Here is a 15,467-nt window from a genome sequence, read left to right as displayed (position 1 = left end):
CTGCCCCATCTGCCACTGGAAGCTGCTTCTCTTTATTTACTCAGTTGCACACATGTTATTAATTAATTCCAGCTTCAGGGCTCTGTCCTTCCTCATGCTTGTCGGGTGCTGTAATGAAATACAAAAACTTTTAAAGGAGCATCAACATTTGCTCACAAAGAGCAGAGCATGAGATAGCGCTCTTTAAAAAGAGAAACTGAGAGAGTTCCACCCTCATGGGGTGGGAGTTTAGTACGCACCACTCGGGGTGGTACTGAGGCAGTCAGTTCAGGAGGGTCATGGCTTCATTCCCAATTGGTAATGCATGAGTCAGTCTCAGCTTCTGATGACAGTAATTGAAAAGATAGAGGTCGGGTAGTGTAGGCGGAGTGGAAATTAGCCATGGGTCTGACTCTTGATTATTATCCCGTAATCCCAGGAGAAACTGCGTGTGCTTAGGGCCCTCGCTGAATCGACAATACACTATATATTCGAATATCTTGTGGATATTCGTCACCTCGGGAAATACGACATGGATGATTGTTCGTTCAAACCGCGGCCTTTAGGATATGGTAAAACAATCACTTTCTCATGATTCCTCAATGCAAAACATCAACAATGTGTTTATCCAATATTGCTTGGGTAGCCTGATAGATATATATATTTGAGACTGACTGACAGAGAGATTGTACCAATACAGCCAACGAGACAAGGGCAGACACAATAGTACCATGTTCATAGAATCATAGCATCCCCACAGTTCAGAAGAGGCTATTTGGCCCATCGAGTATGCACCAACTATCTGATAGAGTACCTTACCCAGTCCTCTTCCCCGCCCTATCCCTGTAAGCCCACAAATTTACCATGGCTAATCCATCTATCCTACACTTCTTGGGACACTAAGGGGCAATTTAGCATGGTCAATCCACCTAACCTACACATCTTTGTACAGTGGGAGGAAACTGGAGCACCCAGAGGAAACCCACGCAGACATGGGGAGAATGTGCAAACTCCACACAGTCACCCAAGGCTGGAATCGAACTCGGGTCCCTGGAGCTGTGAGGCTGCAGTGCTAACCACTGTGCCACTGTACCCCACCCCCGTGGCCACAAAACCTAAGATCCATAACCCTGCATGGGTTATTATCAACAACAACAACTTGCATTATACGAAAGGTTTTCATTTATATAGTGCCTTCCATGACCTTAGGATGTCCCAAAGTGCTTTACAGCCACTGAAGTACTTTGGAAGTGTCGTTACTGGTGTTATGTTGTAAGCACTTTTCCCAAAGTAAAATGTCCCAATGTGCTTCATAGGAGTGATTATCAAACTAAATTTGACATACTTAGCCAGGAAAACAGGTGACCAAACCTAGCTCAACGAGTTTGGAGAGGGAAGCAGCGAGGTATAGGGAGAGAGTTCCAGATCTTAGGGCCTAGGCAGATGAAGGTAAGGTCACCAGTAATGAAAAACTGAAAATTAGGGATGAACAAAGCTGGAAGGTACATTGGGGGGGAAGGTGGGATCAGGATCTTGAATTTGATGATTACCCACGATCATGGTGAATGGCAGAACAGGCTCGAAGGGCCGAATGGCCTACTCCTGCTTCTATGTTTCTAGAATTGAAGGAGTGCAGAAATCTCAAAGGCTTGTAAGTTTGGAGGGGAGTCATTGTTGGCAACAGAAGCTCTTGGAGTGTCACTGGAGCAGGACCAATTCTTCAGGACAATGTGTGGGATTGATTCTGGAATCAATCTTTGAGGATCTGAAATGCAGACACGTTGAGCAATTATACAACCTCCCTTCCCGGTGATGTTTAAACATCACTCTCCCTGTCAGAGCCCAACTACTGATGGCTCAGGCCATGCAAATATCCTGGGTGTGGCAACACTGCTTCCTTCTGCTTTCACATAATGTGGGTAAAGGCTGGGTTCTCGGAGAGACAGTTGTTCACGGGAAAGGAAACACTTTCAACCCCATGCGATTAAGCTGACTGGACAGAAGTAGTGAGCGGTTTGGCCACAAAACTCCAAAGTTGCCCTCAGTGAGGGAGTATTTCCATGTTTCTCCAGGCTTGTAAGAGTGGGGTGGGCAGGAGGGCCAGTGGCAGGGGAGAGGGACAACACTCAACATCTCACAAGGCAAATGGCGGACTTGGGGCAGAGCTAGGGGTGGGGAATTCTTTGGATCAAGCTCAGGCCCCCAATGGAGACTTGATGGAAATTTGATATATCAGCGTCAGCTGAAACTCTGAGACACCCTGGCTCCTGTTTCATGTGTAACGATAGACATCTTCTTCAGTGTCTGTCAGTGAGAAGCTTTATTGAACTGACCTAAGATGGCAGCCTACAGTGAGCTTGTCTCATGGCAGAAAGAAATGACTATGGCAAGCCAGATCTGACATTTAATACAGTTGCAAAACCTGAACATCCCCCTTTGTCTATTAAACAAAATATAGTAAGAAGTCTCACAACACCAGGTTAAAGCCCAACAGGTTTATTTTGTATCACAAGCTTTCGGAGGGTTGCTTCTTCATCAGGTGAGTAACCACTCACCTGGTGAAGGAGCAGCGCTCTGAAAGCTTGTGATACAAAATAAACCTGTTGGACTTTAACCTGATGTTGTGAGACTTCTTACTGTGTCCACCCCAGTTCAACGCCGGCATCTCCACATCAAACAAAAGATATGAACAGCCCCTTTTTTCTAGCGGCCAAAAGACACATTTGCATGCACAATCCTGTGTGACTGTGAGTTACCCAGGTTACCCACTATACACCACCGTTCCCATGCAACAACTACTGTTTATAGTAGTCAGTCCCTGCACATGTATTGCACACATCTTTAAATCATGCAGATATCTCCGCGGTACAAGTGTGGATTGACATTGACAGTTCATCTGAATGATATTTCTTGTCCGGAGAGTGTTTCTGTCTCTCTGGAGTCTTTTGTTTCCTGCTGTCTGTTTTTTTTCTGTTGCTCTCTCTCTGTGATTGTTTGTTGTTCTTTCTCTGTTGGCATATTTACCAGTAGACTTTCTCCAGCTGAGATGAGTGGCTATTGCGTCCCATCTATGATTTGGAACTCTAGATTATCTTTCTTACCATTGCATTGAGCTTTCAAACTAATTTCGCCTCTGGATATGAGTATTGTGCCACAATAGAGCCTCAACCTCAGTTTTGAGGGTTTCATTTTCGAATCGCCATATTGATCCACTTTGCAAAGGTCTATGAAAGTCATGATGTTGGATGACACACCAGTGTCTATCTGACATTTCCTGTTTGCTTGACACTCTCCCTCTGCAGTCCTCATTGTAACAGTCACAAAGCATTCATCACCTATAGATTTGATGAAACCATTCTGTAGTCTCGTGTGTAGTTCAGCATCAGACTCCTGTGCTGATACCTCTCCAGTGGCCACCTGTAGAGGCGTATTTTGATTTTGTGCACTTGTGTGCAAAATGATTCTGCTTCTTGCAGTTAAAACACTTTTTTTTTGCTGGGAAATCATTCTTTTCCTTTGCGTGCTATGCTACTCAGTACCTGCATCCCACCCTTTGTCTGAGAATACTTCTAGACTGTCTCTGGTTCGATTCCCAGCCTCGGGTCACTGTCTATGTGGAGTTTGTACATTCTCCCCGTGTCTGCGTGGGTTTCCTCCGGGTGCTCCGGTTTCCTCCCACAGTCCAAAGATATGCAGGTTTGGTGAATTGGTCATGATAAATTCTCCCTCAGTGTATCCGAACAGGCGCCAGACTGTGGCAACTAGGGGATTTTCACAGTAACCTCATTGCAGTGTTAATGTAAGCCTACTTGTGACTAATAAATAAAACTAATGTATCTTTTGTTCTGCTCTGCCACATGTGTGCTCTATCCGACACTTCATAACGTCTGCATTTTGACACATATCTATCGCTTTCTTTAGCATCAGTTTATCATCTTTCAATAGTCTTGTTTTTAATTGAAGTGTCTCTCACACTGAAGACCAATTTATCCCCGGAAAGTAAAAAATAGTAAAACAGGTAAATAAGAATACTGATCTTATATACTTTAAAATGGAACACCAGTGAAATGGATAAATAAGAATACTGGTCCAAATTATTTTTTGTTCTGGGTCTTTAATCAGGTAATCTTTTAGCTGTCCTAATTCACATGATTCTGCAAGCTGCATTACTGCCACGTATTATTCAATGGTCTTGTTTTCACCATGAACTCTAATGTTGAAAACATAGCATTCATATGTAATGTTCACTCAGGTTCCAAAACATTCATTTAAAGCTTTCAAGCCCTCTGCCATCTGCTTTCTTTGTTCATTGGTTAGATTTAGGGCGATATACAATTTTCAGAGCATGTTTAACATAGGAGGACAGCAGTTTTCGTCAGTGTCTGTCTCAATGAGAGGTTATGTTAAATAGATCTAAGGTGGCAGCCTGCAGTGAGCTTGCCTCATGACAGAGTCACATGGACGGCAGTCAGATCAGACATGTAGTACTGTTGCATTTCAAAATACAAACAGCCTCAAGAAAGGCACATTTGGACATCAGCAAAAAGATGCAAAACTGCCAGGGCCCTTTGGAACTCTGAAGAGAATCGCATTTGAAAACAATAATTTCTGGATCCATTGTTTCCTGGCAGTTAATGTGAGTGGCGAGAGTCAGGGCTTGAATAACTTCTCTCCTCCAAGTTCCTTCTCCCCCATTTTTTTCCACCTATCGTAAGGATCTCACTTCTCATTTACAGGCTGTTTCCTCATGTCTTTTCTTTAGCTGATTATTCTATGTAGCTGGTGCTCTACTGTGTAGCAAACACAATGTCCTACTGTATGAGAACTGCTATCGAATCATGCTGGAATCTATATGGAACACTATAGTGCATGACACTGGGGCACTAACATACAAAGCTGTGGCCGTCTAGATCAGTCCCCCAGCTTGACAAGTATCCCAAGGTGCTTCATTACAAAACAAAGCGTGACACCAAGCCACATAAGAAGTTATTAGATCAGATTACCAAAAACTCAGTCAAAGAGGTCAGTTTTAAGGTGTCATAAAGGAGAAATGTGATGCAGAAAGGAGAAGAGGTGTAGGGAGTGTGGTGAGCCATTGTTGGTTACCACCAGGAGTGCTGAGCCATGGTTTGGCCAGCACTATGAGTCTGTAGATATGTTACTGTTGGGGTTAGGGTTGGGCTGTTCTACCTGTTAATATAGTCCTATGGTACACCCCAGTTGGCTCCGCCTTCCGGGAGAGGTATAAAGGTCTCTGCTCTGCCTGGTGACCCTTTAGTCTGGGATTGTATATTGTATATAGTAGCTCCGTTATTGTTGACAATAAAAGCCTTTATTTCCCGGGTACATCCAGCCTCCCGTGTGATTTATCACGCATCAGGGAGGGAATTCCAGAACTTGGGGCCTTGGCAACTGAAGGTACGGCCACCAATAGTGGAAGTGTTAAAATTGGGGATGTGTGAGTGGCGGGAAATAAAGGAGTGCAGAGATATTTTGAGGGTTGTGGGACTGGAGGAGATCTTGGAGCTAGGGAGGAGCAAAGCCATGCTGGGATTTGAAAACAACAATGAAAATGGCAAAGATAAGGGGCGAGATTCTCCGGCCTCCCAGCCACGTTTTTCCCGTCGGCAGGAGGTGGTGCAGTATTTGCTCGCGGCAGGATTCTCTGGGAATTCCCATTGGCGTCACCCCACGTTGGTGGGGAAACCTGCAGGCGGGGCTGGGTTGCCGGCAGGACTAGAGAATCCCACTGGCATGAACGGCCGGAGAATTCCGGCCAAGATGTTGTTTGACTAGGAAGGTCAGCATACACAGAGGTGAATGGGACTTGGGACAGTAAGGAGGGTAACAATTTCTAGAGAATATTCCTCCACCGCACCCTCACCCCTTCATTAGAGCAACAGTGACAGGGACAAGGGCTGCCCTTGTCCCTGTCACTGTTGCTCTAATGAAGGGGTGAGGGTGCGGTGGAGGAATATTCTCTAGAAATTGTTACCCTCCTTACTGTCCCAAGTCCCATTCACCTCTGTGTATGCTGCCTTGAATTTGAATTCAATAAAAATCTAGCATTAAAAGTCTGATGGTGACCATGAAACCATTGTCGTCAAAACCCATTCACGAATGTCCTTTAGGGAAGGAAATCTGCCATCCTTACCCAGTGTGGCCTACAGGTGACTCCAAAGCCACAGCAATGTGGTTGACTCTCAGAGGCCCTCTGAAATGGAGGACAGTTAGGGATGGGCAATAAATGCTGGCCCAGCCAGCGATGCTCACATCCCGTAAATGAATAAATTAAAAACAAACTCCCACCAAGCTTTGTCCCAACCCCAAAACACCATGCTGTTCACTATTTTTTCATTTCCAATTGGATCGGGATGCGCCTGCAAGGCTGATTGTGCAAGGCAACCATTGGCTGGAGCACTGGGGACGGGGAGGGTGGAGGTGGGAGGCCACATGGAGAAAACCTCCAGCAATATATCCGAGCAAAGTTAGCAACGTCACCCTAACCAGTTCCAGTAAGAACTGAATCAGGTGTTTCCACGGTTGTCTCACTTTGTGCGAGTGATCGAACATTTTCTGGCCTTTCTTCTCTCTTTCACATTTAACCACAGTCTTGGTGTTAACAGACAAACCGGTATCAATGAACAACACAGGTGATTTGGTCATTATCACATTGCTGTCAGTGGGATCCTGCTGTGTGCAAATTGGATGCGGCATTGCCTATATTACAGCAGTGGCTACAGGAGTGCAAGAATTTAACATTCTCCAGATAAAATTTATTTATTGGTGTCACAAGTCGGTTTACATTAACACTGCAATGAACTTACTGTGACGATCCCCTAGTCACCACACTCCGGCGCCTGTCCGAGTACACTGAGGGAGAATTTAGCATAGCCAATGCACCTCACCCGCATATCTTTGGACTGTGGGAAGAAACTGGAACACCCAGAGGAACCCCACACAGACATGGAGAGAACATGCAAACTCCACACAGACAGTGACCCAAGCCAGGAATCGAACCCAGGTCCCTGGCGCTGTGAAGCAGCAGTGCTAACCACTGTGCCACCATCTGCCCTGAAGTGAAAAGCTCTGTCCCTGGGCGGTCTCGAACCACCAACCTTTCTGTTAACAGCCAAACGTGCTGACCAATTGCACCACAGAGACTGGGGTATGAGATGGAGTATGAAATAAAGAGAAATTTATATGAAATATGAAGTATCAAATTCACTGTGTTAAGATGCCAGTAACCAAACACAAATTGCTACTCCAATGGAACAACCTTGATGCCAAATTGGCACAAGTGGCCACGATTGGGAAATACAATAGGGCTTGCCCGCCTGAGGAATAGAGATGGAGCAGGGATGGTTTTATTTTGTAACATGTCCATACTTTACCTGGTTTAAAGGCAACATTGCCTGCTGTCTTTGTGTGTTAACAACATTATAAACATTGCAAATTCCCCTCTTACATTCACTACTTCTAAGAAAACTGTAAAAGTGATTTAAAATAATGTTTCTTTAACAATATTGTGAGAAATAAAAAGTGGAAGAAATATTCCCTCCACATTTATAATATCATTAACATACACTGATCAGAGCAACTCTTCCCTCGAGAGTATCTGACGCTGATATAGAAGGTAAAACGTAGAATATTTACCCTTTACCGCAACAAGCGCTAACATTTATAAAACGCAGGGTACCGTCTCCAATGGGTTAAAGGGAAATTCCTCAGAGAAATGAAATGAATACAGATGTCTTGGCTAACTGTCAGAGAGAAACTATTAGCTCCCTTACTGCATCTTACTAGTAAAAGAAAAACAGAAGATAGAATCTAGGTAACAGATGAAACCGAGGGTTCAGAAAAGAGTCAGTAAACATGACATTTAAGATGCTCCTAGATGTAAAAAGCGACCTTGTCACTTGCGAAGGCTGCCCGAGCGTTTGACAGCTCTCAGGAAGTGACTGTGCGATGATTCTATGCAATAGGCAGAAGGGGAGCTGCTGCTAATGCAATGGAGATGTTGTAAAAGTATGGAGGCTTCTGGCTGACATAGAAAGTCTTTATTTTTCTCTTCCTAACAGTGCACCTACCGTCTTTCACTGCCTTTCCAAATGAGAGGGAACCTCTAACAACAGGAGCCACCATGAGTTTGAAAAAACTAAGTAAGTGTCAATCATTGATTTCACTGTGGGCTGAGAGAAGTAAATTTGTCCTGTACAGATAAATATCTTTGTGCTCTGACACATTGCACTGTCAGATGGTTTAAAGGGCAAGATTTAAAATGGAAATATGCCTATGGAGTGTAACTATTGCTAATTCTTCCAATCTTCAAGCTGATTTTTGATCCTTTGAGACCTGTGCCTAGCATTGCGAGAGTAATGTTTATGTGTGTACGTTAGAGTGCAGTATATGTGTGAGTGTGTGCGTGTGTTAGAGTGGGGTCCATGTGTGTGTTACAATGGGGTCCATGTGTGTGTGTGTGTGTGTGTGTGTTGGAGTGGGGCCTGTGTGTGTGTGTAAGACTGGGGTCCGCGTGTGTTAAAGTAAGGTCCATGTGGGTGTGTTAAAGTGGGGTCCACATGTGTATATGTGTTAAAGTGGGGTCCATGTGTGCGTCTGTGTGTGTGTGTGTTAGAGTGGGGTCTGAGTGTGTGTGTGTTAGAGTGGGGTCTGAGTATGTGTGTATGTGTTTGTGTGTGTGTGTGTGTGTTAGAGTGGGGTCTGAGTGTGTGTGTGTTAGAGTGGGGTCTGAGTGTGTGTGTGTTAGAGTGGGGTCTGAGTATGTGTGTATGTGTTTGTGTGTGTGTGTGTTAGAGAGGGATTTGTGTGTGTTAGAGTGGGGTCCATGTGTGTGTGTTAGACTGGAGTCTCTGTGTGTGTTTATGTTTTTGTTAGAGTGGCGTCTGTGGGTGCGTGTGGGTGTGCATTAGAGTAAGATTGGTGTGTGTTTGTGTATATGTTAGAGTGGGGGGGTTGTTGTGAATGTAGGATATGGGTGTATTTGGGGGATAGCACTATTTTAGGGGTGGTGTGTGTGCATGTGTGGGGATACAGGAGGGTGTTGTGAGTTTGGAATATGGGTGTATTTGCGGAGGTTACAGTATTTTATGAGTGTTGTGTGTGTGGGTATGGGAGGGTGTTGTGAGTGTGGGATATGGGTGTATTTGGGGAAATTGCAGTATTTTGGGAATGGTGTGTGCGTGGGTACAGGAGGGTGTGGTGAGTTTGGAATATGGGTGTATTAGGGGAGGTTACAGTATTCTGGGAGTGGTGTGTGTGGGGATACGGGAGGGTCTTGTGAGTTTGGAATATGGGTGTATTGCAGAGGTTACAGTATTTATGAGCGTTGTGTGTGTGGGTACGGGAGGGTGTTGTGAGTGTGAGATATGGGTGTATTTGCGGAGGTTACAGTATTTTATGAGTGTTGTGTGTGTGGGTACGGGAGGGTGTTGTGAGTGTGAGATATGGGTGTATTTGCGGAGGTTACAGTATTCTAGGAGTGGTGTGTTTTTGAAAAAATGTGCTGCTTGAAAAACAATCTCTGACATCACTGAAATATTTGGCAACACCCCCCTACAGTGTAAACCGAGATCCCAACTCCTCAGAATTATAGTCAGATAAATCAGCTTGAACACTATGAAGGAAGAAAGTAAAATTCTAAATATCGCCTTAAATTTGGGGTACTATTTCATGGGTTTAACAAACCTGAGCGCTGCACAACACTGTTTCCCCGTTATTGGCAGAGGGCATGGTTTAAACTCTTGCTGGTACTCCTGACACAAGCTGAGTGAAAAAGGGAGGATATAGGAATTGAAATAAGTTTTATAACACATGGATAATCAACTGAGGCTGTTTCTTAATATTTTCCAGTAAATGCCTGGCAGCGTTTAATCAATCTGCCTTCATCATCAGGGAGTGTTGCAATGCGAGAAGTGAATATAGAGACATTGAAAACTGAGAGAATGATTAGACACAGTTTGGAGAGGTGGGATTCTTAATTAGAGTTAATCACATCCTCCTCCCCTGGCTGGTACTGTTATGTAGTCAAGGCCGTTAAATTCTCCACAATAATAAGTCCAAAGATGTGCGGGTTAGGTTGATTGGCCAGATTAAAAATTGCCCCTTAGAGTCCTGAGATGCGTAGGTTAGTGGGATTAGCGGGTAAATATGTGGGGGTAGGGCCTGGGTGGGATTGTGGTCGGTGCAGACTCGATGGGCCGAATGGCCTCCTTCTGCACTGTAGGGTTTCTATGATTTCTATGAATCCTAACTGCACTTCAGTCAACAGAAAGCACCTGGCAAAGAAAGGGTTAAACTACGTGCTTCTCATTTGTTCCAGTTAAGGATTCCACTGGGATTCTCAATAGGTCAAAATAACAACAACAACCTACATTCATATGTCACCATTAATGCAGCAAAAGGTCCCCACAGATCTCGGTTGAGAGACAGGCACCTATTTGAAAGAGAGTTTGCTGATCTCGTTTGGACAGAGGTGATTATGGGGTGATTTATGGAGGTGCTTCAAACAGTGAAGCCATGCGACGGAGATACACACAGATTATTACCGGTGGTTGAGGCATCTGGGCCGAGGGGCCATAGATCTAACATTAAGTGTGAGAGGTTTAGGACTGAGAGGAGGACTGACCTTTTTACACAGAAGCTGTGGAATGCACAGCCAGAATCAGTGAGTGAAGCAGGGATCGTTTCAATATTTAAGATTAGGAATTGCTGCATAGTCAGTCAAGTGAATAAAAGGACATGGGGACAGGATAACAACCACCGCCTGTGCGGAGGATAAATCCCAGCACAGATTGTTGGGCTGAGTGGCCTGTTTCTGGCGTCATTTCAATGTAATTCAATGTAACGTTAACTTTCATGGTTCCATGCAGTCACTTAAATAACAGATGAACGGTTGACATTCTTATTCAGTGCATTAGAATCATAGAATCCCTAAAGTGCAGTAGGAGGCCATTCGGCCCATTGAGTCTGCACCAACCACAATCCCACCCAGGTCCTATTCCCATAACTCAATGCATTTACCCTAGCTAGTTCCTCTGACACTAAGGGGCAATTTAACATGGCCAATCCACCTAATCCGCGCATCTTTGGACTGTGGGAGGAAACCGGAGTATCCAGAGGAAACCCACGAAGACAAGTGGAGAATGCAAACTTCACAGAGACAGTGATCCAAGCCGGGAATCGAAGCCGGGTCCCCGGCGCTGTGAGGCAGCAACGCTAACCACTGTGCCGCCCCAAAGGATTGAGAGTATCCAACGTGAACAGTGCACTAATATGTGAAAGAACTAATGCAGAATCATCTAGACTGCACTGGAAGGTTCATTAAGCTCTGGATCGTAAATGTATACTGCATGCTCCAGATGCCGAGGGAGAGATTTATACCCATTGGACAAGCAGCATGTTAACAAGAGCCACGGCTTAAAATCAGTCTGGCCCAATTCCCACAGCAGCTGGGAAGTTTCCATCACATCTCACTCCAAACTCCACCTGGAGTCAAAATCGGGGCTTGAGAGGGGCAACAAAGGGTAAATGTTGACTCTGTGTAAGTGGGTGGGTTTTGAATGAGTTCGATTCTCGCCCAGTGTTGTTGTATCAGCTTCACCAATCTCTGGTGACTGCTTGAAACCAATATCGAACCCCAAGAGATTGAAATTGGGAATCTGAAGGATGCTTGGATGTAACTGGTCTCCACAGAAATCCGAGTTGTGAAATTGTTGATGTACTGTGAACATTATCTTTTATATCCTTTGTAAAGAAATAATGGGGCGTGCGGGGAGGATGTGCAGGAGGGGACAGGAGGGTGCCGGAGTGGGGGGGAACTCGTACTGCACCATGTTAACTGTACAGCAGTACTTTCCCTCAGAGCAGTGCCAGTTTGGTGGGATATTGAGCAGAAACCCATGTGATACATTCTCAAGACTGTTGCTCTGCACAGCTCACTACAGAATGTTGCGTGCATTCTCTTCAATGATCTATTCCTCCCCACTGCCACCTGGGCCAGCCTGGAAAGAGACCAGAAGCCAAGGAAAAAATAATAATGACCTTATACAAAAAATGGCCTGCAGCATCAGGGCAGAATGTCGATACTTCACTGATCCATTCTGAATTTTATTGGCAGCCAATGCATCTTGGGTAGCATTGTCTTTCTGTGGCATCTGATTGATTGGCCAACTGCTCATTGTCTATTTGGACAATTGTTCAGATGTAAAGTTGATTGGGCGTAAATTGTTCCATTCAGTTCTTTTCATTCTCATTGCAAAACTCATCATTGCCTCTTTCCAGTGATAACCCGTCGCACATCGAGGAAACAAACATTTCTACTATTGCCCCTTCGCGTCAGGGGGATTAGCAGGGTAAATACGTGGGGTTACAGGGATAGGGCCTGGATGGGGTTGTTGTCGATGCAGTCTCGATAGGTCGAATGGCCTCCTTCTGCGCTGTAGGGTTCTATGATTCTATGACTATTGGAATGTAGCAGCATTAGCTACAGGAGTAGGCCATTCAACCCCTCTATCCTGCTTCACCTTACAATTGGATTAGGACTGATTGGCTCCTCAACTCAATTTACCACATCCCGTGAAAACTTTACCTCATGTAAATCTTTGAATCTCAGCCTTGAAGCTTCAGTTGAACCAGTATCCACTCCCTTCTGGAGCAAGAGTTCTAGCTTTCTTTCATAGAGCACTTTCATAGAATCCCTAGAGTGCAGAAGGAGGCCATTTGGCCCATCAATCCCGCACCGACAACAATCCCACCCAAGCCCAATCCCACATATTTACCCCACGAATCTCCCTGATGCTAAGTGACAAGTGAGCATGGCCAATCAACCTAACCCATACACCTTTGGACTGTGGGAGGAAACTGCAGCACCCGGAGGAAACCCACGCAGACATGGGATGAACGTGCAGACTCCACACAGGACAGTGATCCGAGGCTGGAATTGAACCCGGTCCCTGGCGCTGTGAGGCAGCAGTGCTAACCACTGTGCCACCGTGCCACTCTACTTTGTTTGGAAAACATGCTTCCCGAATTTGCTCGTGAGTGGCCTCGTTCCAATATTCTGCCCCCTTGTTTTGGATTCCACCACCAGAGGAAATAGTTTCTCTGTATCTACCCTGAACGTCTCGATCTGAACACCCCTAAACTGTAAACGCACTCAAAAAGGCAGCAAGGGGCACAAAATGCCACCAAAACTTCACAAGCGTATTGCTGGAACATCCTTTTGAAAAGAGTTGTAAAACACTTTTTGGCTGGGATCAACTCTTATGGGAGGACAGAGACAATGTTTTACGTGAATTATGGTGGTTCCTGAGCTCTTGGAACCATTCTATCAAAGGAGAAAACTCAATTAATGCTGATAAGCCTTGGGGGTGGAATCTTGTAGAGACTGTGGGGGTTCGGCGTCAACAACAACTGAAAAGTCAACACCAGCCCCTCGTCACCTCTTTTAAGAAAAGACCCATGCATCTTCTTCCATTCAGGCACTTGATAGGTCAGCAGTGGGCATTTCCCAGGTACAAGGACCCTGGGGGGCGGGGGGTGGGGGGGGAGGGAGTCTCACCTACCAAGAGGTGCTGGCCAATCAGAGACTGGCAGATCTGTGACTGGCAATGCCATGGGGGAAGGAAGACATTTGGCCATCAGGTTGATGCTGATTCGCTGTGGAACCAAGTTGCCAGTCTCATTCTCTGCTCCATCTCCATTGCCCTCCAAGTTAATTTCCTTCAAGCGCCTATCCAATTTCCTTTTCAAATATATACTGCATCGTCTCTGCTTCTATTAATCCCCTTGGCAGCGAGTTCCACGCTGTGTGATTTCAAGAAGAAATTTGAAATAGCTCTTGGGGCTAAAGGGATCAAGGGATATGGGGGTGAAGGGAGGAATCAGGATATTGAGTTTGATGATCAGCTTCGATCAAAATGAATGGTGGAGCAGACCTGAAGGGCTGAGTGGCCGACTCTGCTTCTATGTTCTATGTTTCTTGAACTGTTTGCTACATAAAAAAATTCTTTCTCATATCCCTTGACCAAAATCTGTTTTCTTAAGTCCTTATGCATCAACTAATGGGAACTTCGGGTGATGGCGTTATTTGGGAATTCTGTGTCGTTGGAGAGAGGGCTGGGGGAACTGGGGAAAAGTAATTAAAACAAAGCTGTATTTTGCATCCCTGTTGTATCGAGATTGCTACAGATGGGGAGAGAAATGAACATTGGTCCCTGCTGTCAAAATTCCGGATGTGAAGTCATCTGGTCTGGGACAGTGGCCAGACTGGCTAAAAGCTGACAGTCTGGGACAAAACGGGCCGCACTCCTGTTCATGGGCCAAGGGACAGCGTGGGGTTTGAATTTCCGAAAATTCCATTGAGGTTTGCCCAGAACCCTTTGTAAATATCTTCCACACATGCCCAATCAGGTGATTCCTGCACTGGCTCCTGATCAGGAAAAATATTGTCCGCTTTAAAACTCTGTCCAGCTTCCCAGGGAAGCTGAGTAAGTGCTTCTTAGTCCCAGCAACGTGGCTAGATTTTCCATCAAAACCACCTAAGGAAAGAATTACTTTCATCTGCAGAAATTCAAGAAGGCAGCTTCACCACCACTTTCTCAGCGGCATTTCGGGTGGGCAGTAAATGCTGGCCTTGCCAGCAATGCCCATATTCCATGAATGAATAACAAAAAAGGTGTAGGTGGAACTCGCTGCCTGTGAGGGAGACAGAAGCAGATGCAATGAATAATTTCAAAAGGAAATTGGATGGGCACTGGAGGGAATTGAACTTGCAGATATGGGGACAGGGCCGGGGTTTGGGACTGATTGAATTGTTCGACAGACAGGGGAGTTGATGGGCAGAAAGGCCTCTTTCTCCGAGGCCAATGGAGAATTCCGTTCTGCGAGCCTCGCCCACCCCGATTCCAGGGCGGGCGAGGTGGTAAGATTCTGGTGTGTGACTCGCTGCGTCATCAAAGGGGAGGTGAAATTGGGCTTGGGAGGGTGAGCTGGGGAGATCAGAAGTGGCATTTTGCATTTGCTTTGCATTCTGACTGACATCCAACTTCATCCAGTAATCCTCTCATCACCGAGTGGATGCCGGCCAGTTCTCTATCCTTTATCTTTGATATTTTTTAGTGGGTTAATATGACTTTGAAAGTGTAAATGAAAAACTAATTTAATTGCAAAGGGGAAAAGAATACACATGATACATCCTCCACTCAATTGTGAATTTTACAGTTTAATTGCTGCAGAGCTCTGAAGGGATAGTACCTGGGGAAGATCTCTTGCTGATCTCACTATAGAGATAATTAAGTATATAGAGGCAACTGGTTTGAGGCTGGAACTTTGTTCCTGGTAGCCGCTGAGATTGTCAGATATCTGTCAAGGAAGATTGTCAGATATCTGTCAAGAGCAAGGAACCCTGCAGTCAATAGATGTTACACCTTATCTTCTGAATAGGAACATTCTAGTATTGTAACAAGAAA

At 45.2% G+C, this 15,467-nt stretch overlaps 1 protein-coding gene and 1 non-coding gene across 3 annotated transcripts in view; one reads left to right on the top strand and one right to left on the bottom strand.

Annotated features, from left to right (window-relative positions):
• LOC144502433 (SH2 domain-containing protein 3C-like) overlaps nt 1–15,467 on the top strand; it is a 172,335-nt gene that overhangs the window by 12,228 nt on the left and 144,640 nt on the right. For both annotated transcript variants that reach the window (XM_078226334.1, XM_078226335.1), the window contains exon 3: nt 8,061–8,141. In XM_078226334.1, the coding sequence (XP_078082460.1) occupies nt 8,061–8,141 (81 nt within the window). The remainder of the gene's footprint in view (nt 1–8,060; nt 8,142–15,467) is intronic.
• Nucleotides 7,070–7,143, bottom strand: trnan-guu (transfer RNA asparagine (anticodon GUU)). Its single transcript has one exon. It is a non-coding gene; the product is annotated as a tRNA-Asn (tRNA).

This window comes from Mustelus asterias, chromosome 13 (assembly GCF_964213995.1).
Source record: "Mustelus asterias chromosome 13, sMusAst1.hap1.1, whole genome shotgun sequence".
Taxonomy (NCBI): Eukaryota; Metazoa; Chordata; class Chondrichthyes; order Carcharhiniformes; family Triakidae; genus Mustelus; species Mustelus asterias.
Note: the sequence above shows the minus strand (reverse complement) of the source record. Positions and strands in the feature narration are given on the sequence as shown.